The sequence below is a fragment of the Boleophthalmus pectinirostris genome, unplaced genomic scaffold, assembly GCF_026225935.1.
Source record: "Boleophthalmus pectinirostris isolate CB_2022bp ecotype Guang Dong unplaced genomic scaffold, ASM2622593v1 HiC_scaffold_372, whole genome shotgun sequence".
Taxonomy (NCBI): domain Eukaryota; kingdom Metazoa; phylum Chordata; class Actinopteri; order Gobiiformes; family Gobiidae; genus Boleophthalmus; species Boleophthalmus pectinirostris.
In genome coordinates this window covers 1-25,000 of record NW_026571343.1, presented here as the reverse complement: position 1 = coordinate 25,000, position 25,000 = coordinate 1, and the positions used below count along the sequence as shown (strand labels likewise).

Sequence of the window (25,000 nt, the reverse complement as noted above, 5' to 3'; positions counted from 1 at the left end):
ACACAGTCTCTCCGTTCTCCTGGGGCTGCTCAGCGGAGATGTAGGCCATGCACAGGATACGAGACTCCACGTTAAAACACTCTGTGACCTTTGGACTGGAGTTCTGCATGGCTACAATAGCTATCTGTCCCATCTGATTGGTACAACTTGCAACCTTAAAAACAAACTTTGTTAAAACCTACAATTCAAGCGTGGGTGACCTTTACTTTGAGACAATGGATAAGAATCTCACCCAAACACATCCATGTCCCAGGACTGGCATATCAGCAGTGCTCTCTGTATTGATGTGAGGCTCTGGGTTGTGGACTGCACATTCCACCTACCACACAAATGAAATAAAATTAGGTTGTAATGTGATATTTATTTAAGTTCAGTTAGATCTTACTAAAACTGCAAACCAGATTTGTACCAAAAAACAGTGATAAAAACTGGGATTGAGAGAAATATGTAAGCCTGTAAAGGATCATGATAATTGGTTTGCGGTATATTTCCTTGTTACTCAATGTCTAAGTCTAAGAGACTTAGACTGGATATTTCCAGTTTGTGTGCAGGGGTTAATAGTCTTACAAGGGTTAATCGCTCTCATCCAAGTTTGTCTCGACAGTACTGTTAACATACAGAATGTATACTCACTTTGAACTCTTGTAGTTTGGACATTACCACAGGCATTTGTTTGAGGAGAAGAGGGTGCTTCTGCTTTTTGATTTGATTCCCATCGTCCTCTGCAAAGAACCATCCATGTGTGTTGTCCTCCTCTATGAAAAAAAAACAATATATGAGCATGGTTTTCTGAAGGTCAGTTTGTAAAAGCTTTCATAGATTTACGCAGATTGTAAAACTACAGCTAGTAAAACAAGTCATAACGTTTGTGACAAACGTTTATTGTTAAATCAATCTGTCATTCTGTCAGCACTGGCAAAATAATACAGTGAGACCAACAAGGAGTAGCTTTAATAACTGTACCTAGAGCCAACTTTGCCATTTGCAAGTTACTGATCCAAGATTGTTTGATCGCTGGGCTCAGAGTATTGAATACTGCACTGAAGAAAGTGGCTTTACCAGACCTGTAAGGGCAAGAGAAAAACAACAATTCAAAAATGTTAACATTTAGGATTTTTCAAATTTGATCAAATTGTAAATACAACAAATTTGCCTGTTAAGATATGCCATAATTGTGTCACTTTAAATTTTTGACAGGAGCTAATGTGCCATGGCTGACTGACAATCCAAGTCCCAAGGGTGAAGGGTTTTGTGGGTGAAGGATCAGTAAAGGAATGAGGGGCACAGCTGTGCTTCCAGAGATATCTGTGGATAATCTGTCCTGTTATATACAACAGAGATCAAGGGTCATATGAAATTGTGAGAGAGGAATAGCAAATATGTGGCTACAGGGCAAAGAATGTGGAAAACTGAAGTCAGGGTGCACCCTTGGGTGACCATGTGCAGAATATAACGGAGTGTTAATGTGTGACAAATATGTGTGCATGGTAACAGCTGCAGCTATGGTCTTAAAAGACAAATTGATCCACATCTCCTTGTGATTCATGCCACAGATTAGAATTGGTGGGGAACTTGCTGTGTCTAATATCCAGATATTTTTACACGACACAGCTGTGAACAGACAATAGTCATAACATATTACTAATGATTTAAACAGAGGTGAGTGGGTTGTACAAACTTGTCTTGTTTGCCCGGCAGCTGGAGTTGGATCCTGCAGCGATCAGCTGCCCTAATCTCCTCTTCCTTCTTCAGGATGAGCCTCTGCAGACCGGACACCCAGTCCTGCGCCACTGTGGGGTTCACATTCTGCACATACAAACAGGATGCAGTAATAAGACAAGCATATTATACTTTGTTTCCTCTTTCTTAAATATGCAATTAAGTTCTACAATATAAATAAAATATTAATATAAAAATACTATTATTTTCAAGAGTAAATGTCTCAAAACACATATTTATACATTTTAGTTCAGTGTTCATAGAACCCAATTTCTCTGTATATTGATGTTTTTTCATAGTTAATGCTCCTCTTTGGAAGGTTTTCTGTTCCTCTGCTTCCTCTGAGCTTTGGCTGAACCTACAGCCCAGCACAAACACAGCCTGCTGAGCTCAGTCCTACTGCACAGTCAGACCTGTGTCTCCACTAACCACATCACATGACAGGCCTGAGCCCAGAGGGACCCCAGGCTCCCCAAGACAAATTGGCCACGCTGGCACATTCCGCTCATTAGACTGACTATATGGATAGCTATAAGCCGCTTCTGAGATGTGTGCTATTGCACACAACAAAAATGTATAATGTATGTACTACCTACTACTACTACTACTACTACTACTACTACTACTACTACTACTACTACTACTACTACTACTACTACTACTACTACTACTACTACTACTACTACTACTACTACTACTACTACTACTACTACTACTACTACATATACTTTATTATCAGTTATGCTGCAGGCTTTTATACCTGGTAGTTCCCCTTGAGGCTGCTTATCATGCTGGATATTTGGTTCACCAGGCTGAGGTCATGGATTAGATTCTGTAAATCTTGATACAGCTGTCCTGGACCCATGTATAGTTTGTCTGTAAAGATACACAAAACACCGCAAGAACGAATACATTAACATAAGTGATGTGTTCAGATATTGTGGGCAACCAGGCAATCTAAGGAAACTGCAAAATGTCCTGAAACTTTGGCTTTTTTGCATAATTTTAAAAGTGAATGTGACAGCAAAAGTTAAGACAGTTAGGAGATAAGACAGACATAAATCAATAAAGGGCCTGGGAAGCAAGGACAGTTTTCTTAATTTAGACGTGCTTCCCCTCCAAATCTGCACAACAACACTTTCATTCAGCCCTGTAATGTTGGCAGAAAGAATGGGCGCATAGTCATCAAGTTGTATTTTGCCTTTAATCATTTTACATATTTTAAGTTCATCCCATGCCAGCTACTGTAGACCATATAAGCAAAAATAACTGTGAGGTTTGCAAGTATTCCTGGTGATATTACAGGGATCTAAAGAGTTAAACTGGGTCTAAGAATGTCTGGCACAGAAATACACTGGGTCCTGTTTGTCTCTGCTCCTCCTCTTCTACAATAGTCACTGAATTGGCCATTGGCGGGTGCTCTGACTCCATGGTAACCCAGCTTTGTCCACCCCTGAGGCCTTGCTGCCTGGGTATTCAGGAAATATACTCCACTAAATGGGTTTGTTTATTGGTGGTCTCCCCAGAAATGTATTTAAAATATATTTATAATGGTCCTAATGCATGACAACTCACATACAGTAGGACATAAGGCAAGCATAGAGGACAGAGTGCATTTTAGCAGTTTTATATAGAAATCACCTTTGGCACACCATATTAGGATTGTGGATGTCCTGTTCTGTTGTATTGTTTCATCATAAACTCCCTGCTCTAATTCCTGTACAGCTGAATGCCCCATTTATCTCAATGAAGTCTTTGAATCCACAGGGGAATCAGGTCATAACAGAAATGAAGAACTCTATAAACCTGTCATATCCCTTGTACAGGCCACACATGGTGAAAATGTACAGTATCTTTTATTGTGTAATAGAACACTTAATCCGATCACAAAACCAAATACTAGCCACTGTTTGTCTTGCACTAAAATCATATCACAGCTTACACAAATAACATACTCACTTTTAAGCAAATGTTGTAATAGCTGCCTAGTTGTATCACTGCATGGAAAAGGCTGCTCATATAGGTCAGTGGAGAATTAGACAGAATTAGAAGGTTAGTATACTGTGATGGAATCCCTAAGATTTCACCTTAGGGTTAGAGTTATGATTGTATTTTGAATAATCACAGAAAATATTTGATCAAACAGAGGTGACATTGATGCTGGTGTGGGGAGTCTGTGATTGCTTACAAGACATGAATCAGACATTAACCAGGAGGGATTAGGATGAGTAAACAGTGCAATGTGTGACCACAGTGGTTGTAATTCCAGCTTACTACCGTTGGCAACCAAAGCACTAAGCCCCCAACTCCGCTTAAACACATACAACCTCTGACTGACAAGGGGTCTCACCACCTCAACCATATAGTGCCATAACCTCTGAGCAAACTCCTAGAATAAAACTGCTCTGACCACTAAATAATATGTGCTCGCCTCCTACGCTCCTGCTTCTCTTTGTCGATCTGGTCCTTTTAAAGTGGTCGAGCAGCTGCTTGCGACAGTGGAGTGCTCAGTGGAAAGACTGAATTCACTGGAGAAGGCCAGTACCAAGACAGAATTATTACTAGTTTTTGAGTGGAAAACATTTTTTACAGACTACAAACTATGTCAACAGGATAACTTTGTCCAGGAAAAAACAGAGTAATAGAAGCACTCAAGTGGCTGCTGTTAAGTTCCTTGTATGAGATTTTAGACAAAAACAGGTTAGGGCAAGACTTTTGACAATGATTCACAACTTGAAACGAAACAAACATTAGCAAACTGTGGTGTTACTGCCTACAGGTATTTGGGATTTTGTAACAGAAAACTTATTCCCCTCCTTTATATTTCTGAAATTTTGATCAGGAATATTTGTTGTATGTTTTTGTGTTTGAGTAATTCTCACTCTGGAACTTTTTGATGTTATTGCTTATATTTGCTATTTTGGCATTTAACTTTCACAAAGACGATGCCAGCAGGCCAAGTTACAGGTCTGATCTGTGGAGAGGAGACAATGATCACTTTTTTTCCAAGGTTCAAGTTGTTGTTTTTTTTGCTATGAAAACACCTATAATTGATCAAATGCAAAATAAATCAGATTCAAGGCAATAACCCCTCCATGGAGACAAACAGTTAGCAGACACCCAACCAGAAAAGTTACATAGTGCACCTTTAATGAAAAGGATAATACGCAATACTTTCGTTGGATTTTGCTACGGCATTTGAATGTTGCAATGTATATTGTGGATTAAGTGGATATTGCTTTAGCTCATATTGCCATAACAAACATTTTGCAATCCTGTGCAACTATAAAAAGCCATTCTGCACATGATGACAAATACCTAGTGGCTGATCTAACAGACACTGCATTGTACCATGAGTTGTATAACAGTGTCTCTTACTTGGCTTTGCGTTGATGACCACCTTCTCCCCAGAATGAGGCGGTTGGAAGCGGCTGTTCTCAGGCATGTCCTCACTGGATCCAAACTCCAAAACCTCCACCAGGTTTAAAGGCACGCTCCACTTCAGCAGGAACCTCTGGTCTAGGGACACATTCCCAGTACCGCTCCCACTGCCGTCCAGATACCTGCATTATAAAAGATAAGCATTTTTAGTATTCCTCACCACAATCAAGCTAAAATAAGTATAATATGAGTGTTTATCCAAGAGTTTCAAAATAAAGAATAAAGAAATTAGGACCTTAGCCAAAGCAATCCACAAATTAAACCTTTTATATCATTATATCTTTTTAAATCTTTTGATATTTGAAAAATCTTCACAATGTCACCTATAACAGGAAGCTGAAAACCCAAGGTATTACTACCAGTTACACAAAAAATGTTATTACATGTGGGAATCCTATGCTGAATAAATATCCAGACTAATTTATGTTGACAATAAAACTGTCTTCAAGGTCAAAGGGCAAGGGGAAGTGCAAATTACAGAGAGGCAAAGATTTACAGCTCGGTCAGGTTTGTGGGGGTTGTCTCACCGGACATTAGGCGTGGCACACATGAGCACATCATTCAGCAGAAAGAGACGGCGCTCTTTGGTTTTGATGATTTCACCTCGATCACTGTACACCGTCTCTACCATGTCATCAGAGCGGATTAGGTATCGGCTGCCATTGCTCAGAAGCTGGGGAGAAATAGACTATAAATGTACAACCTGAAGAACTGTGTTATATGCCTTGTTTCATATATGTACACACCTTGTTGAGATAACGTTCGTTCATAGCTTTTGCAATGTGCCGTATTTCACAGCGCTGATCAGCTTCCCTTTTCTTTTCATTCAGCTTATCAGCCAGAGTCTCTAATTCAGTCAGGGCCATCTGCAGAGGTAGGCGGTCTGCGTGGCCCACAGGTGTGTTCTTCAACATGTCCTGGAGAAAATTTGTAATAAGAAATGATAAACCACTGCTATTAAAAAGGTATAAAATAAAATGCTAAACAAGTTTTAAAGTAATCTATAAACGTATTCCTTATACAGTATAGTTTTTCCATACAGTATTCTACAGCAGTGCTATGTAAAGACAACTCAGTCAACTTGGCTTGTGTGGATGGCACTCCCTCTGCTGGTGAAAAATAGAATAGACAATTTTACTATAAATGAAATTACCTGGAGTAGTAATATAAATTGTGGAAATCGTTGTATAGGTTTCATCATTAGGCCATACAAAGTCATTCTGTCCATACTGGTCTCCTGACGATGCTGTAGGAAGATAATAAATCCGTACTTATTTTTTTGTCTCACTCTTATCTTTAGAATGTGGAACTAACAATATTTTCTACATAATGTCAAGTACTAAAGTTCTCAAACCTTTAGAAATTCTAGGAAACCAGGTTTGGCTGTGCAAGTCTTTCTCACCACTGCCATTGCGGTGCTGAAGTTGTTTACATATTCACTGTAGGCATCTAGTACCATGGACTTTGAAAACTGTTGGGAAAAACATTTAGAAAGTATAACAACCAAGAATATGTGTTTATCTGTTCTGAAGTTATTAGGCCTCTCACCGATGCCACAAACACATCTCCGATCATCTCCAGACTGTCCCACTCTGCCACTCGGCTCGCCAGTGCTATGTGGAACAAGAAGTGGCACTGCAGAATCTCTCGCACGCGGTAAAAGATTATTTTCAGCTTCCTGTCACTCAGCAGCCGGGGCTCGATCTGGGTCAGGGGCTTCTCATATTGCTGATAAAGCAGATTAGGTCAGCTACAAAAGTACAATGACAAAAACAGGCACTGCAACCACACCTCACAGACCTCCAATATCCTCTTTAAAGCTTCAAGGTAGTTCTTCTCACTTTCCAGGATAGACCCCAAGATACATCTTCTAACAAGCTGGAAAGACAAAAACAATACACTTGCATAATCCTTTGTGGAAACTGACTGGAACATTTTGTTCATAGCAGATGCTGATACCGATTGTTGATATTTTTGAGCCGATACGTAGGGCCAATTTTGACTCTTTTCCCCAAATTTACTACAAACTCATCCACAGCCCTTTTTACCATAAAATTCTCATCACACTAAAGTGTTGAAATAAAGTTTTGTGTGTACTCTTTAGGCAGCAGGATATCCAAAACAAAATATCAGCCTATGCAGAAGATTTAAGGCCGATAGCTCATAGGCAAAAAACTGCAAATATGTCTATGTGTCTCTAATATTTCAGACAGATAAGCTAAAATCTATGCAACGTATTACCTGTTGTTGTGAAAGGCCCTCTGGTGCTGGACACAACACCGGTTCAACATTAAAACAGTCCACCTCTATGAAAAGCTCTGCCTCGCCTTCGAAACAGTCAGACTTTCTCTCTGGAACATGAAGCGAAAGTAAGTACAGCTAAAATAAAACTAGACTGGCACTGCAGTTTTGATCTTACCGTTACAGAAGGATTTCGTTTTGATAAAAGAACGTCCCTTTTTCACAGCAGCTTTGGTTTTCTCAAGTCCATCTTTGGTCCCTTCTTTTGCTGCTTTCACCAACTTCTGCATCTATAACCAAAACCATGAAACTGTGTTAATTTCAAACTAACATCAGAAAAATATGTCGTACCACTTGAAAGTATCCATGTATTAGTGAATGTTATAGAAGCTGCTAAAATGAGGTACTTAGAGTGGATTGTTAGAGAGGATGAGCAGATCTTGTACAACAATGTTTACAAGATGGCAGAAGATCACAGTCCCTTTACCACCATGGATACAAGAATGACCATTATTCCAGACACAAATAAGTCGAATATGAAAACCCCATTCCCACCATCACCAAAACCACCTACTGAAGAGACATTGACATCAGAGCAGGATGCAGGTCACTATGAAATCCGAGTTAGCTATAGCAGCTTGGGACTAGCGCAGGGGAGTTAGACGGGCCACAGTGGTTTACCTTCTGCTCATGTTTCTGTTTAAGTTGCTGCAGCTCTACAGTCCCCACTGTATTAGCCATTAGATCTTTCATCTTTTTCTCATAGTGTTCTTTCAAGCGTGTAAGATCTTGAGAGAGCTGAACAGAGGCAAATGAAGTGAAGACATTACAGACTTTGTTGTAAGTACACTTGCTAGATTGTTATGGATTTAAGTATGCAGCCAGACAATCATGATTTGATTGTCACAATGTCTATTGCATTCTCTTTAATCGCCAAAATAATAAAGAAACAATTTTTAAAAAGCAAACTTAATGTCAAACAAACCAGTTTTTTCACATTTTCGGTAACACTTTATAATAACTATACTTTAATTAGCCTTAATAAAGCATGAACTTAATTTCATAATTCTTAATAAACAATATGTTCATAATGACTAAAGTCTTCATTCATGTTTTGTAGTCATGGTTTGTAATTATAAAGTGGTATCACATTTTGTACACATTCTTGCATTGTTCAGAAGTTGTACTTGTATGTTGTTTTATTTGTTGTGTGGACTGCTTAGAAACAGATGGAAGTTATTGTTGTTGCTTTAATTAGTCATATTTACATTTGTTATAATCTCAGTGCAAGTGTTTATTAAACCAGAGACCACAGATTTGCAGTGGATTTCTCATAGGTTTAAATTTGAAATGGAAATCTTATTTTGTATCATAAATTTGTCAGTTTACAGTCTTTAATCAAGACTTGCTGCAAAGAGCATGCTACTGTGTTTAATACATACATGTGTTTTCTTTTGGGGTTGCCGCCCTCTCATAAAGGCATGGGGTACACCGTTGTCATGGCGTCCTTCTCCATCACTGGCCTCGTCGTAGCTCTCAAACTCACTGGAGCTCCAGCCATTGTCCAGACTACTACCTCCCCCCTCCTCGCCAAGCTCAACGTCATCATAGATCATCTCTTCATTCTCTGCACGTCAAATACATGCATAGAACACAAAAAGTTCATTTGTAATGAATCTGAGCTTAGATCGGCAATAAGAAATGAAAAGCAAAAGTATACACATGAACATAGTAATAAGAGATTAAGAATACACTCAAAAATATGTGCTTACCTGTGTCAGAGTTTTCCCTTGGCACATCATCATAAATCACTTCATCAGGATCTGCAGAGCAACATTACTTTAACAAAAACTAAAACACAAAGTTTCTAAAGAAAGGCATCTAACACTACTTCCTCAAAATACAAGGAAGGAAATGTCTTGGAATACATGTGAGACCAGTGACAGTGACAGCAGCTAAAAGGAAACTAAACTGCTGAGATTTTTCATTAATAAGTCATGATTTCATAAGATCAAAATGTGTAACATCACTCACTTTCCATCCATGCAGTGTTCGCCGGATCTGAAACCCACTTAGCCAAAGCATCCTCTTCTCTAATGGGGGGATACTCTTCACTAAAAACACTTCACAGAAAAACATAGGATTATAAAAACATACTTGATTATTTTTTAATATACTGAGTTAGTACTTTAAGATCTTTATAACATACAGTGTGTTGTAGAATGAATGTGGAAAAGCAAATACCTGTCAACAGATGTGCTGCCAGTCCCAACCACTGTGACTGTGGGCAGAAATAAAGACACAAAATCAAACAAATAAAATGTTATTTGTGTACACACCACTAGATGTCACCCAGGCACTTAACTGTTCTTGTATTGAATTGGAGCCTTTATTAAACAAATTAAGATCCTTGGGTAAAAAGTAGTGGGAATCTGATTGAAGCCACTCACTATCAAACTTTTAAAACTTGTTTCAGTCTTCATGGTGTCTTTTGGTGTGACCCTGGTCCTTGGTTAGATAATTACAGAGAGATCAGATTCCACAGCACAACTAAACTGCATGGAGCAAGAATTTAGGGAAACCGGAAAATCCTCACAGCCAACAGAGACCTTTGGGAAGGCTAAATTTAGGTTGTGCTTCCTTGTGGGAAGGCTGGGCACAAAGCAAAATGACTCAACTGAAGGGCTCTGGTCCTTTAGTCGTTTAAGTAATTGGTCAGTTGTGTCTAAGTCAACCAAATTTTTTGTTAACTTTTTATATTAACAATTTCATTTAGTATTATAAGGATTTATATGGACCACAACAGAGAGGAGAAGGCACAGAGTAAGTTAGCTGGAGTTTTGGAAGTGACCACTTTTTTGCTTATAAAAATGTTGTTTACTTGTAACATAGATGTTTTTGGATAATCTTAGACTTTAATTCATTCACAGGGCATTTCTTTAGTCAAGCAAGAATTCCTTTTGTTGACTGCAGACCTATTAGACTATTACAACTAGAATATTTGTAGCTTTAAAAAGGTCTTTGTAGACATATTTTGTCATGCTGTATACTTTCCGTTACCTTCTTCATCCATAGAGAGGTGTCGAATGATGACGGGTGTGGTGTATGCTGGGGTGATGAGAGGCACACTGGAGGGTGTCGCATAACCACAGGGCACGGGGACTGAGTAGCCTGAGGTGATGCCGGCAGGACTCGGGTGGAGCTCTGTTGGAGCTTTGGGCTCTGTGGGGGTGGAGGCGGGGGAGGAGGGGCCATGCTGCGTCTGCTCCAGCTGCTGCACTTGGAGCGGAGATATGTCAATCACAGAGTAGGGGTTGACTTTTCCCTGGGACGGGGCTGTCTGAGGAATGATGTCTTCTTGTGGTGGTGAAGAGATTTCCTTGACTATAAAAAAACAACACTGATCAGACAAGGGTAAGTTATCCATTAGTTTAAATCCCCACTATGTAACTTTTTAGCCCAAAAATATAAAAAAATAAAAATATATATTTTCATTGTGGATGTCTTTATGGCACTTGAAAAAAGAAAAACATGCATCCTTACTGTGAGCGGGCTTGTATTGCCACAAAACTGACTCAAATGAGGCCTGGAGGACAGCCTCTACCTGCCTGTTGTTTATTGGATAAAACCTATCTCTGTGGAGAATGTTTAAAAATATGATTTGTCCCGTGGAGTCATGCAGGTGATGGCTGTGTTGCCATAATGATGAGACGAACTGTTATTAACACCCCCTGTAATTCCTATTACCGCATTTTCAGGACTATTCAGCACACCTGAATATAAGCTGCATCAACAAAATTTTTAAATTGTACATATATAGGCTTAACAAGTTGGGGCCATCTGCTTTTATTCTATTCTCAGCATCAACTTATTGATGCCGAGCTCATATCACGTGCAGCAGCTCTGTTTCCTTCTTCCACATCCATATCAATTGCCTTTAATTTAAAAGCTGCATCATCTGCATTTTGTCATGTGTTTTCCATGAGGAGGATGTGTGTATGAATCTCAAAACACAATCAAACGAGCATCTTCCTCGACGCATCACCCCCGTCTCTCCCCCCGCTCTACTGCACATGTCTCCTACAAGAGCTAATAGTGCTGTCTTTTCTTCATGTCAGTATCTTGGAGGATTTCAGCAGATTTAAGGCTCTCGGGGGCCGGGGCTAAACTATTTGAGTGCACTGACAATATCACTAGCTAGTGTAGCAGCTTCATGTTAACTTCATGTTAAGATCCATGTGTAACTGCACAGACAGCGGTGTTTTCTGCACTTTCATGCTGCGTGTATCCGCTGTGTTGCCAAACCATAGACCGTATATATGAATGGACAACATGCCAAACAAAGAATCCGCCCAAATATTAGCCACTTCGTTTTATTAGCTGCAGGGTTCAAAGTGTGAGAAAAAAAGTAGCGGCTTAGAGTCCAGAATTTACGGTATAATAATTTGGGATACATTTTTCAATTGAATTATTGTATGTTGATCCAAAGGAAATATGCTTCATAGAAAAATATTTATATGGAAAATATAACATAGTGCCTCCATTCAAAGTCCAAATTTAATTGCTTGTGTATTTAGGAGAGCAATATGGTGCAAGTGAAAAATAGACTCACTATTTAAAAAGTGAAAGCATAGAATAACAAACCTGTTTTTTCTTCATTTCTCTCCGTGTCTTCGGGAGGAGGTGGTAGGGGTAAATCTGCATCTTTGTCTTCAACTACAGACGTGTGCTCTCCTGCTAACACCTCTCCCCCCGTGGAGAGGCACTGGCTGTTGCTGATTGTTGACTCTTCGGGCGATGGGGCTGTTTCCGTGGTGATAGGTGGAGGTAAGTCTTCCTCACTGTGATCCTCTGCGCTGGGGGCTATAAACACTGGAGGAGCAGGAGGAGGTAACCGGTCAGCCTCAGGAACGTCATCTCCACTGTCATCAAACTCAAAGGCCTCTCCCTCCTCTTCATACGAGTCATTGTCCGCCAACACTAAGAGAGACACAGAAATCATGAAGTACTTACACATACAAAGTGAAATTTAAAATGTAAACCTATATAGTTCAAGATAATAATAATAATAATAATAATAATAATAATAATAATAATAATAATAATAATAATAATAATAATAATAATACATTTTATTTATATTGCACTTTACATAAAATAATCTGAAAGTGCTACAGGTAAAAACAATGAGTAAAAAAGTGCAAGATCTACAATGTCCCCCATAGAAATTGAATCAACATTATTAGGAATGGTCTGACATGGATTTTCTTACAGTCAGTACAGTATTCAATATTTGTCTTGCTTTTTTAGCCGATAACGAAAAATTTAAGTTCATTTGTATTTAAGTTCACAGAGGAACTTTTTCGCTTTCTGTTTGTTGAAGCAAAATTAGTTTAAATTTTCTGTTGATGGTGAAAACATAGATTCTCATTTGACTGATATCACAGCATGAAACCATACTTCCAATGTTAAATGATAACAATAATAGAATCATGTCCCTTACCTACCTGGTGTGGGCCTGAATTTGTATCACTGGCCCTATCTCGCAATAAAACAGAACACTTTTTATCTATTGCAGAATGAATGGGGTGTTTAAGCATTTAATTTCAAGACTTGAATCAACTGTGAGAGACTCTGTGGGTGGGATCCTGTCCTGTTATGTTAAGTTAAACGACTAGGCTTTAGACTTGTAATTTAGGGTGTGCTCAACTCAACCAAACAATGTTATTTTTACAGTGTATCCACAATTGACTTCTCTTTAAAAGCAAACATATGGAGGATCTGAAGGCAGAACACTGGCCTGGAAAATGAAAAGTATAAAAAGCTGCTTCTCACAGTTGCCCCCTCACTCAGTTTTTTTTTTTTTTTTTGAGATTTAATGAATGTGGCAAGAAGCCCGAGTGTGGGGAGGGAATTACACAATATGTTGTGTAAACTTTGTCTTGTTTTTTCCCTTCAGTTGTTTTTTGACTTTAATTTGTTAAAGAAATAAGTCTTGTAAGTACTGCTCTAAAAATGAAGCATTTTTCTGTTTAGTACAGAGTAGCCATACTTAGCGTTATCAGGTGGGGCACTTGTTAGCTATTCAAAGTACAAGTCCCCTCCCCCTCCCACAGCCGAAATAGCTCAGTTGGGAGAGCGTTAGACTGAAGATCTAAAGGTCCCTGGTTCGATCCCGGGTTTCGGCATTTTGACCCTCCCCCAGCCACTACATATGCAGTACACATAGCATATTTAGTAAACCTTTACATTTAATATAAAGAGTTAAGTAATTCAGAGTGAATTGTCAATAACAGCAGTAAGCAAAGTCTGTTAGTTCTGTGTTTGTTTACAAATCTTAGCTACAGAAATGGGTAGTACTCTGTTACATTTATTCAAGTATATTTACTTGTAATATGTAACAGTATCATTTCATTATTATTACTTAAAAGTAAATGTTTGTAGTTACTCTTCCCAGATTTAATGAGATAGTTAAGTTCACTAAAGGAAAAAGCTTTATGTTAACAGTATGACAGTACATGATTTGAACATTTGTGTTTCTTTCACTGCCCCTTCAGATTTAATGTTTTCTAATATTTGTGGTCTTTTCTTTTAAATAGTTTTTAGTTCAAATTTCAAATGATTAATTCTGGTGTTATGTCCAGAATATTTATTTAATACTAGAATAATAGTTTATAATAATAGTTTAATAATAGTTAATAGATAATAATTGTTTATCCAGAAACGTTATAATAGATTTTTGCTTCAACTTACCGGTAAATAATAATATTTTGCACTCTTACTTGAGTACAATTTTAGGTTGGTCTATTCACCTCTGACCAGACTAAAACCTTTCAAGTCATTCTAAACTTCCCCAAATGACTAAATGACATATTGCACCAGCAGTGGGTTTGTCTGCATCTCCTTTTCACTCAAATATATGGAAGAAACAGCCTGTGGCTAATGTCTCAGGTCATCAACAGTGACCCCACTACACTCCAACCTCAGATTAAGAACACAGGCACAAAGTGGTTGTTTCAAACTAGATCCTATCTTTGTTTTTCCACATAAAATAGTGAACTGTGAATTGTGAATCACAGAGATAAGGCACAGCTCAAGTGTTTGAGGGTTTAGGTTTACTCATTGACTTCCATAGTTTAAGCTAGTAGTTAACACCCCCTAAGAGTAGACTTGATGGAAAGGCTAGTTGTAAAGCTACTGTGAAAAGGGCCTCTCACAGTTGAATATGTGGCCATGAAAGTCTGCTGTAGCTTAATTATAGGGGACTGTTCATGACACTGACCTCAAAGTGCAAGTTGGCAGATGTTCGCTAACACAAAACCAGACACATGGATGCTGAACTGTACTTCTGCTCAAACTAAACATGCTTACTCTGACAAGAAATACATCCAAATGCTTCAGTTCACAAGAAGTTTACAATATATGTGCAAATTTAGCCTGAGTGGAGTTGATCAATTGTTTCAAATTTGGCCAACTTTTCAGCAAAGTTTAAAGCAAATTCTGTGTCTGTAAAAGTAGTGCTGGGCGATACGACAAAAACATCATGATTTTTTTCATACTGGTAGATTACAATGATTTTAAATAGTCTCATTAAAAACAAATAATATTTCAATTAAAGGGCCCACATTGTAGTATATTCAGATCCATGTTATAATGTTTCCTCAAGAAAAGCATACCTGGAATTGTGTTTTGTTTCAGTCACACATATTTCGCACTCAAACACTGCATATTTAGGCTGAGTTCTTCTCTCAAATGAAAAACAATGTTCCAGCTTGTGATGTCATGTGGTAATATTGGAAGTTCTCCACTGTGTTTTTAAACTCCATACACTTTCACTAGAATTATTTGGATAATTTCAGAACTGGAATCTCTCACACTCTACTGAACAAAAGGTAAAAGGTAGACCGACTAATAATGAAGAATTACTCAAATATGTGTGAATGAAACAAAACACAAAACCAGGTATGTTTTTGAGGAGGAAACTGCATTCTAACATGGCTTAAGGCTCACAAGAGTCAATTTTGTGTAGTATAGGACCTTTAACCAGTCCACTAAGCCAGAATAAAAGATAAGACTTGTCTTCTTTGTCCTGAGAAAACAACAATGCGTGTTGTATTCCTCAGCCTATGTCCAGCCTGACATACAGTACCAGAGCGGGCATGGGACTCTCAGATGAGTCACAGGTCACGCTCTCCATCGCCCAGTCCACAAAGGCAGCAGCTGGACAGATGGAGACGAGGCATTTCTCTAGCCTGTGTCTATCTCTACTCGCTCCCTGTATGTGTGTGTGTGTGTGTGTGTGTGTGTGTGTGTGCATGTGTGAGAGTGCGTATGTGTGTCTGTGTGTGTATGATTCTGTGCGCTTCTAAAGGCACATTGTCTGGAATTCACAGCAGCCCAGCACAATTTGCCCTGTTCATTCCCTGGCTCCACTGCCCACACACTCCGGCAGCAGAGGAGGGAAGAGCAATCTGTGCTGTTTGTTCAAGCTGTCCAGTTTCACTAGCATACACAGAGGCCAATCAGGAAGATTAAACTATCATAATATGATCTATCTAGCTACTGTTGTCATCATACTCAGATTTCAAACTTGATTTTGATACAGAAATAGTTTAATCCAAATTTGATATCAAAATAGATTGCAATTATTAATGCATCAAGTTATTACACTGTCCTATTTAAATGATTTTAGTATTGATTAGTATCTGGGTATGGTTTCTTGAGAATCCTAAACATGAGTATAATGCAAAATTGCACAGTAAAAAAAATGTTTCAATGGCCCGTACGGGGATCGAACCCGCGACCTTGGCGTTATTAGCACCACGCTCTAACCAACTGAGCTAACCGGCCATGAGCAAAAAAACCTCACTCTAGCTCCTGTCTGTCTCAGATAAGGCAAGCGCTACATTTGCCCACATGTATATCTTAAAATCCCAAATAGAAGACTCAAGTACATGTCAAAGTGCATGGCATGTGTGTACAAAAGTTGAATGTCTTTACTTTCAGGAGGTGGGGGAGGGAAGTCTTCCACGTCCATGCTGACTCTTCTCTGGCACCGGCTCCTCAGAGTGCAGCATGAAGGAGTTCAAGTATGCAGCCGCACATTCCTAAAGAAGGAATAGGAAATGTCAACAAGAGGGACAACAATGGCAGGGTTACATTAGGTATAGATTCTTAACAATTCAAATACACTGGATCTGTCCTTCCTGATGTCTGAAAAATTACATAAAAAGCAGAGACATCCCGATCTTTACTGCAAAATAGAACACTGACTCTTTCAGAACAATGAGGTCATATTTCAGGTGGTAGCCCCAGCACATCTGAGTCAAAAAGGGCTATTAACAAGCTGAGACAGGAGACCTCCGGACCTGTAGGGGCAGAAGACGTTACATTCCACCCTGCCTTTGTTTTCAGATGCATTATTTATACCAAAAAGTGACAGTTTCTGTCAAAGGCCTAAAAAATATAAATAAAACTGCTCACTCCTTCATCCTCACACTTCCTCTGCATGGCAGAATCATGACATCATGCTAGCAACAGTATAAAGCAGTCATTGTTGTAGGCCATAAGCTCTATATTATGTTTACTGTGACTTTTTTGGGGTTTCTTAGTTTTTCCTTGAACCACAACAGAGCTTAACATCTGACTTAGATAAAAACACAGTGAAAGATAAAGCAGAGGATCCAGGGCTTGTTTTGTCTGCAGATACTGTGAAAGCGTCTGCCTCTCTGTTCCACACCCTTCAGAGGGCACAAGGCCAGAGCAGGGGCTCCACACACAGCACCAGTGTGTGCTCAACAAGGCAGCTGACAGGAGCAGCCAGTGCATCGCCTCAGGACACTGCTCCCAACAATGGGTAGGAATTCAAAGGCACACAAAGACTGCTCCAATCCTACAGCCCATCTGAAGGTGAGGCCAAAGAGTGTGAACCAGGTAAACTCAGACTAAATACAATTTTACAGTGAGTCAGATATGAATCATCTCCCAAAGTCAGGAACAACGGAAAAAGGAAGGGAGGGATGGGGAGCTGTCAAATGTTCAGATGTGAGAAGAAACAATAAAAAGGACAGTTGTAGATGCAATGTTACAGTGTAGCAGAACCACTGCATTACATATCACACTTAATAATGCTATGTGGTCCATAATAATCAGTCATCTTAAGAAACGGAAGTATCTAATTACAAAGTTGAAAACAGTGGGCACCAAAAGGCAGTGAGCCTGGAGCAGATGACAGACACAGCAGAGCATGTCATCACACGCCAGGCGGACTGTGGTGTTCCCAGCTCACACTAAACACTCATCTGCAATACTACGCTAATGCTGCAATTAGCTTACTCCTGTTCTTATTATACGCTTTACAGCAGAACACTCACCCGGGATTCACGGTACACAGCAACATTATCATAGCAGGAGAAACTAAAATATCTATCATTTTTCATTGCAAAAGATGGCATTTTGTACATCTCTGACATGGCTTGTTTTGTAATTATTCTGAATAAATTAAATTGAAATTCAACATATTTTTTTCAAACGCTTCCCTCAAATTCAAAAACAGATTATGGCACAGCATGGTTTCTTGGAGGGCTTTTTGATTCCTCAGCACAGCGTTGCAGAGCATGCATAATGACAAGTGGCATTCCACAAAAGTCATAAACAAAAGCCTGGGGGAGAGGGTGGCGAGGAAGAGGAGTGAAGGGAAGAAGATTGTGTGAGACAAAATGAAAATCCTTTGCTTTGTACAGGGTTAGAGTTTTCAGACCATGAACAACAGACAGACTGGCTTTACAAACTAAAGTCAAGGCAATAACATACAGTATAATGAAATTAAATAAGAATATGGGTTTAGAAGTACATGTACAGTCAACTAACTAAAACAATATTTGATCTTTCCGGAACAGTATTAGAATGATCTAGTATTAAGTTAACAATTTCACAAAATAAGATAATGCAGAACTTAAGCAATAAGATAGACTGCTAAAAATATGAAGGATAGTATGTGAAAATGATGGCACCCACAATCCAAACTGTCACTTAACAGATCGGTGCCTCTCCCCTGAACCACACCAAAACCACAGAGTTAAGCATTAACAAGGCTGTAACTAATTAGTTGTTGCCCAAATATAACTTTGTTGACACAATCTAATCACAAAAACACAAATTCCATTCAACTAGCTGTCACTATATCTCTATCCATTGTACAGGCCTTGACATTGACTGTGAGTTGTGGAAATTCTGCATCAAAGTTAGCAGCAACAAGGTGAAAGGAAACGAGAGCTCAGCCCAGACAAACAAATCTCAGCTAGAAAAATAAATATGCAATTTCACATGTATTTGGAGAAAATCTGCAGCCCTGTTGACTTTCACAGCTGGCGCTAAAGTATGTCAACAATCCATGTATGATCTCAGTGGATGTTTAGTGGCTCTGCGGCTGGCCACTGTGTCCATTACTAACCGATGAGAAATGGTTGAACCCCGTCCATGTACTGACACTTCAGGATTTATCAGGGTAAAATCTGCTTGCTTGAAATGTCTTGACATTGAGTGCCTGATTTAGAATGGAATCAGACAGTGTGTTTCTCTAGGCTGCTGTGTTCATAACATGGAATAAGTATGTTTAGTTACTACACTGATAGTAAGAGATGTGGTACTGGAGTGTTGAGTCTATGCAGGTGTGTGTCTTTACATTCAGGCCACTGCTGCTATTTGTTTAACAAATGACCGATGAGGATTTGTGTACAAGCATGTGTGTGTGACCCTGATTTCTCCCCCTCACCTTGGGATGCACCAAACACCAACAAAAAGAATAAACTTCGAAGTACTTCCAGAACCTATAAGAGAAATGTACATAAACTCAACTTCACTGTGGTTCTGATTAATAGGCCCTTTACACAACTATCCTAATGTTCCAGTTGACCGAAGCTGTACAAGTCCTTTCACTGAGGAATGCTATGCATGACTACTTGAATCAGACTTGCAATTGTAGACTACTACAACTGCCTAGCCACGGAGCATCTTCAAAAATCATGTAGAGACCAAAAAGTCAAAGCAATGAGAGGAGGAGAACAGATGAAATCTATTCTACAAAATGAAGCTCTTCTGGGGTATTTTGTTGTAGGCTTCGGCACAAGTGTAATTAATTGAGTTCTAATAGCATTGAACTACGTACATTAGTTTTAAATAAAAAGGCAGTTGGCACAATTATGCTATAGAATGGAAAGTAGGTTAGAAGAAAGCCTCTAGCAGGTTGACAGTGGTGGGACTTACAGAGTTAACTCAAGCGCCACGTTATAAGCCATCTCCCCATCTACATCATGTTTCTAAATGAAATTCCAGAAGGAACAATTAACGAAGCCCATTTCTTTTCCAAACAGCGCTTAAAAATCCACTAACACTAATCCAGAGCAAAACTTGGGAAAAAGAAGGATCTCAAACTTTGTCAGTTTGCAGAAAAAAGTTTAACTTACTTAGACTTCGCCTTCACGTCTCGTATTTGTTTACGCTGTGGCGACGAGGCTTCACACAAAATGCATTAAACATAAAACGGAAAGAAAAAATAAATCACATACTTTCTTGAAGCGTCTTCAGTGGATGACTTTTTCCAATGCAAACTGAGCCCATCCATGTAAAGCGTTTGCCCTCTTCCTAAGAGCTGATTGGACGAGAGCTGTGCAGAGAAGGCTTCCTATTGGCTGATAGAGATGTCACTCACACTTCCACACCGTTTGATGAGCGAGCTGACCATGTGACGTATGCATATGAATCCACCCAGAAAATCACAAAGAACAGGTCTATATCTGTATTTTTATTACAGCATTGCCATTGTTCACAAATATTTTAAGTGTGTATGAAAAGTAAAAAGTCCAGGGTTTTAACATTTTAACAGCAGGAGGTAAAAATTACACAAACATTTAAAACTATATAATGGACTTTATTGGGCCTGTATAGTTATGTGCCTGCGATTAGAGACAATTCCGTAGTAAAGAATCAGTGGCAGTTCTGTTAAACCCCAATATATCCAGCAGATGGCGCTGGCTTTTGTTTACATTTTCATAATGCAACGTTTCAGTACTACATTCAGTAACTTAATTATTCAACAATTCTTCAACAAACCCCTTGAGGAAATGTAATGTGTGAAGCTGCATTGCTACCAAGTATGCATGTGAGAATAATAACTGTTGCAAACAGTAGATGAATTTATTAGGTTATATTCTGCCCAACAAACTCGATTCAAATACAGTGAGGCAATATTAAGTGCACAATAAGTCACATTCCATAATAATTTAAACAGCAAACAAAAAGCTGAAATCCAAATCCTAAAATTGCTAAAGTTTTGTCTAAAACTATAAGCCAATGAGAACACCATATACTGGATCTCAGTACACCCGTCAGTTTTGTATCAGCTGTAAAGGCAGCATGACCAAAAATACAATTGAAATAATGTAATAATTACAAATACAAGTAAGTTTCTGTGTGAGTAACTTTTTCATCAGACACAAACTACTTGGTTTGCGTGACTCAGACATGGTTAACGGTGTGTAATGCGTAAAATACATGGGCTGGGACTAGTTGGGATTTGGTGTAGTAATATGAATATAGCAAAACATGTCAAAATAATGAGTAGAAATGATTAAGAACACACTGGTAAACAATTTTAGCTTTGATTTAAAAAGAAGTTGTGAAAATAAATGGTGACAATTATAGACTGTATAAAGAACTCCATGGTGACAATGACACTTTTAGAGCCAACTTCCAAAACAAATCCAGTTCACAAAGCAACAACATTTCTTAACAGAATATTAGGTTTATGTAAACAAGTAAGCGAAAGTTGTTTCAGCTTGATCACTGAAATGGTTTAGCAGGCCAACAACTCAGTAAAATATTTTAAATAAAGTAAAACAAAAAAAGTCATTAACTAATTAAGAACGTGCCATCATGATGAAACGTCAGTGCAATCTCAGTACACGTAACTATCTATAAAACACTATTTTACTATAAAAGCTCTATGCAGATCTAGTCATTAATACTGTGGAAACAAACTATGAAATTATATAGGACCATTTATTCTTTGTGAGATTTACCCTTCTTAGGGCCGTTTACAGGCACTGGTTTGTTGCCGAAGTTCCAGTCAACAGGGTTAAGAAGCTGCATGGTTTTCTTGTGTGTCCAGATGGGATTCAGTACAAATGTGAGCAGGACTAAACCAGGGAAGAAGAGCAGACGCTGTGGAAGGGACACGTGGGCATTGATCTCGCGCCAGTGTGTACAGCTGAAGTACCACATGTAGTAACTGAGCACCATGCGGCAGTGAAACATGTGGATCATCACCCACTGGTTGGCTTTCCAAAACGAGGTGTGGGCATAACCAGCCTGTGAAGGGAAGTAAGAAAAAACAAGTGAGTGGAAAAAAAAAAAAAAAAAAAAAAAATCACATTGTGTACTTCCTTGTCTAATTTGTAAGTTACAGAGAAAGGTTTACTTTAAAAGGTACTTCCTCTTTCTATTAACAAAACTGGCAAAAAGGATCTGAAACGAACAGGCCTAACACAAGCTGCATAATTGATTTTTAGATATCAGACATAACTGCACCAAAAAACATCACTCTACCTTGAGCAGCATCCATGATATACAGGTAAACGGAGTGCTCATCTCCATCAGTAGAGTCACCATTGGCAGGAAGTGTCCAGTTGAATCCCACACCACTGCCCCTGCATACCCTGCCAGGGCGAAGAAGTGATGTGTGGCCAGTGGCATGTCAAAGGACCAGAATACTAAACTAGAAGTGTGGAGGGCTACATTCTCAAAGACAAAAAATCCTGTGGCAGTGAGTATGTGAAACCAGGACCAGTCCTCTTGGCCATTCACTCTGTCCCTGGACAACATGGAGTCCTCAGTAAGGGTTCTCAGTCCTGCTACAATACTCTGAAGGCCAAACACACCCCGTGTCACAGCCAGGTTCCAAAATACCTTCTCCTTGGCCAGCAAAGAGTTATAGGTATGAGACAATGCCATCGAGAGGATATGGCTGAGGAGGAACACTGCTGTGTAAACTGCAAAGCCCGCACCCATGAGCTGCAGACGGTGCTCCCAAGACAAGTATTCAGCACTAAGATGGTGGAGGGTTTGTTCCGCACCCAGTCTGGTCAGCTGTCCCGAGTCCATGATCTCTGTGGGATGGGGACAATTGTGGTTCTTCTGAGGGACATACAGAGCAAAAGACAAGTTTAACAAAAACACGAGTTTCCAGCTCCTGAACTGAAGAAGCCGCTGGGGTGAGCGGCGAAACGTCTTCACTCTAAAAAACTTGATAGAATATAATTTTCAAGGACGACGGAGGGATTGCACAGACAAAAACAGGACTTGTACAGTAGAGTTTTGTCTACACTACCTGCATAAACTGTTTTGTGTCGCCTGACTACAAACTCACAGCAGCATGTGGATGTGTTTATGTAAGCGACTGCAGAGAAGCTAACTTACTGCTAGTTACATAGACCGACTCTGCGTAAACGAACAACTAAATCAGTATTTGTTAAAAAATAAAACCGTTTCAGCTTATCGATACTCACCACAAAAGAGTAGTTTGGTACACCTGCCACATGAACGCGGTTTCACATGATGCTCTGTTAGAAGAATTCACATCACACGACTTTAATTTTGGTCACATGATCAGAAGACAGGAAGTCCCGCCCACCAACCATTTCCCCCTTCCCCATTGGTCAATGTAGTTCGCTGCCCACAAACTTTTATTAACATTTATTTTGGTCTCAGTTACAACTTAAACAACGGCACACTTGTTGAATATTGGTCTAATTATTTATTCAAAACTGTGCATCTCTACACTTGAGCTATATGTTTATTAATCTTCATAGAACAATAAATACAAGATATAGGCCATATTGTCAATATTTGCATAGTCAATATTTGTTTTTTTTCTTGGGCCACCAGATGGCGACCTTGTCAAACTGAGTTGTTGCAGATGAAATTAAATAAAGGTCTGTACAACAATACAATAATGCAATAATACGCTGTTATAGCAAATACTTAATTGTGTTGCTGAAAAAAGACACCACACAAAAAATTTGTTCCCAAAGCTTTTGTCAAAAAATTTAATTGCAATATTATTTACATTGAATGACCTCAACTATGATTAACCTACTTAAAGAAGCAAAAACACTGACCCAAGAAAGAATGTGTCTAAGTCTTGCATATGCTAAGATACATAACACAAAAAGTGGAGCGCTACTAGGCCTAATAGGACTGATAAAGCACTGAGATAAGAAACATTTAAAAATGCTTGTGTGGTCAACTTAAACATACAAATGTGAAAGACAGTGATAAAAAAGAGAAGTGATCATTAGTAAATAAGCCTACATTCAGAAACATTATTTTGCATGCCGGCATATCAATTTATAAAATCAATCAACCATTAAAAATGACAAAACATGAGCAAGAGCCGAAAATATTTTAATGTTTTAATTGAGCATATATTATATATTTATATATCTATATATATATCTCTATTATATATTTCTTTACAAATAATGAATATTTGGCATTATATTCATCCTTACTATAGATATGATGTACAAGAGATGACATTTTTTCTTAGCTAAACTACTACCATTTTTCATTTATGTAGTAATTGGAGAGTTTCACATTCCATGTTCAAGGAAGTGTTGATTCAGTCTCAGTAAGTAACACTTGCCACAGCATGTTTCACAAAAGGTCCCCTTAAATATTTCACATCTTGGGTTTAAGTGAATGCTCATCTTGAGTCATACCAAAAATGAGGCCACAAATGTAGATGTGAGGGGAGGGGGTTATGATGAGACAGAGCAGGCAACTGGCAGAGATGGGTTGCAAAACATTTGGGGAATAGTTTAGGATAAAAAGTGTACAAGTGGTGAGGTCAAAGAGAAAGAGATGGCACTTGTAGGTCATTGCTGCCTTCCTGGTGAATTTTTGCCCTTAGGTTTTCAGAAGGTTTTGGTGCGAAACTACCAATTAGTCAGTGAATCTTGCAGAGCTCACAGCAACACACACACACCATCCATATAGTGCACAAAATGCCAAGAAAATAACAAAATCAGTACTAATACCTGAAGTATGCAGAGGAATCATATATACAAAAAGGTAGGGGTCAGAAATGGGACATGGATATACTTATTGTTATATCACAAGTCAAATGAATGCTGGAAATTGCTCATTCAGTTTCTCTACTTTGTATATTTTAACAGCTAAATTTAATTCACAATAGTTCCACAACATTATATAATTGATGGAGCATACATTTTCATGAGCTAAATAAGAAAAAGTAAACTTCATTCTAAAATGTTGGCACTGATTTCTTAAGTGCTTTTTCATGCACTTAAAAAAAGACTGCAAACACAAACAAACAAAAATCATTTGAAACTGAAGAGGTTGGAGAAGACACTTCAATCTCTGTAAGCCCTGATCATTTTGCATAAGGAAGGAGGATGTCTGTGTTGTCTCATTTAGCTAAAATACCTGGTGCTATAGGCTTGTTCTATAACACATTTCTCCATAAAAAGCATTTGAAGGGCCTTTGAGGATGCCTGCTTGATCTCACCCAGGGCTCCAA

The 25,000-nt window shown here is 38.8% G+C and overlaps 2 protein-coding genes and 2 non-coding genes across 4 annotated transcripts; 1 reads left to right on the top strand and 3 right to left on the bottom strand.

Moving 5' to 3' along the window:
* Positions 1-4: 4 nt before the first annotated feature.
* Positions 5-20,009, bottom strand: LOC110155391 (Rho guanine nucleotide exchange factor (GEF) 10; the record flags this gene model as incomplete). Its single annotated transcript, XM_055161183.1, has 23 exons — positions 19,968-20,009; positions 16,402-16,508; positions 12,046-12,381; positions 10,462-10,785; positions 9,646-9,682; positions 9,436-9,524; positions 9,174-9,224; positions 8,844-9,028; positions 7,580-7,691; positions 7,402-7,511; positions 6,961-7,038; positions 6,709-6,888; positions 6,515-6,631; positions 6,314-6,406; positions 5,907-6,077; positions 5,688-5,833; positions 5,098-5,282; positions 2,480-2,595; positions 1,679-1,806; positions 964-1,064; positions 634-755; positions 233-319; positions 5-154 (listed from the first exon to the last, which is right to left on the bottom strand). Coding segments are annotated over exons 2-23 (2,955 nt in total), but the record flags the coding sequence as incomplete, so codon positions are not given.
* trnaf-gaa (transfer RNA phenylalanine (anticodon GAA)) lies at positions 13,517-13,589 on the top strand. The gene has a single exon. It is a non-coding gene; the product is annotated as a tRNA-Phe (tRNA).
* On the bottom strand, positions 16,178-16,251 carry trnai-aau (transfer RNA isoleucine (anticodon AAU)). The gene has a single exon. It is a non-coding gene; the product is annotated as a tRNA-Ile (tRNA).
* Positions 20,010-20,574: 565 nt separating the features above from the next.
* On the bottom strand, positions 20,575-23,074 carry cln8 (CLN8 transmembrane ER and ERGIC protein). The gene is made up of 3 exons (XM_020919717.2): positions 22,965-23,074; positions 22,006-22,593; positions 20,575-21,768 (listed from the first exon to the last, which is right to left on the bottom strand). The coding sequence occupies exons 2-3, from the start codon at positions 22,558-22,560 to the stop codon at positions 21,460-21,462; spliced, it is 864 nt and encodes a 287-aa protein (XP_020775376.2). The 5' UTR covers positions 22,561-22,593; positions 22,965-23,074; the 3' UTR covers positions 20,575-21,459.
* Positions 23,075-25,000: the final 1,926 nt, after the last annotated feature.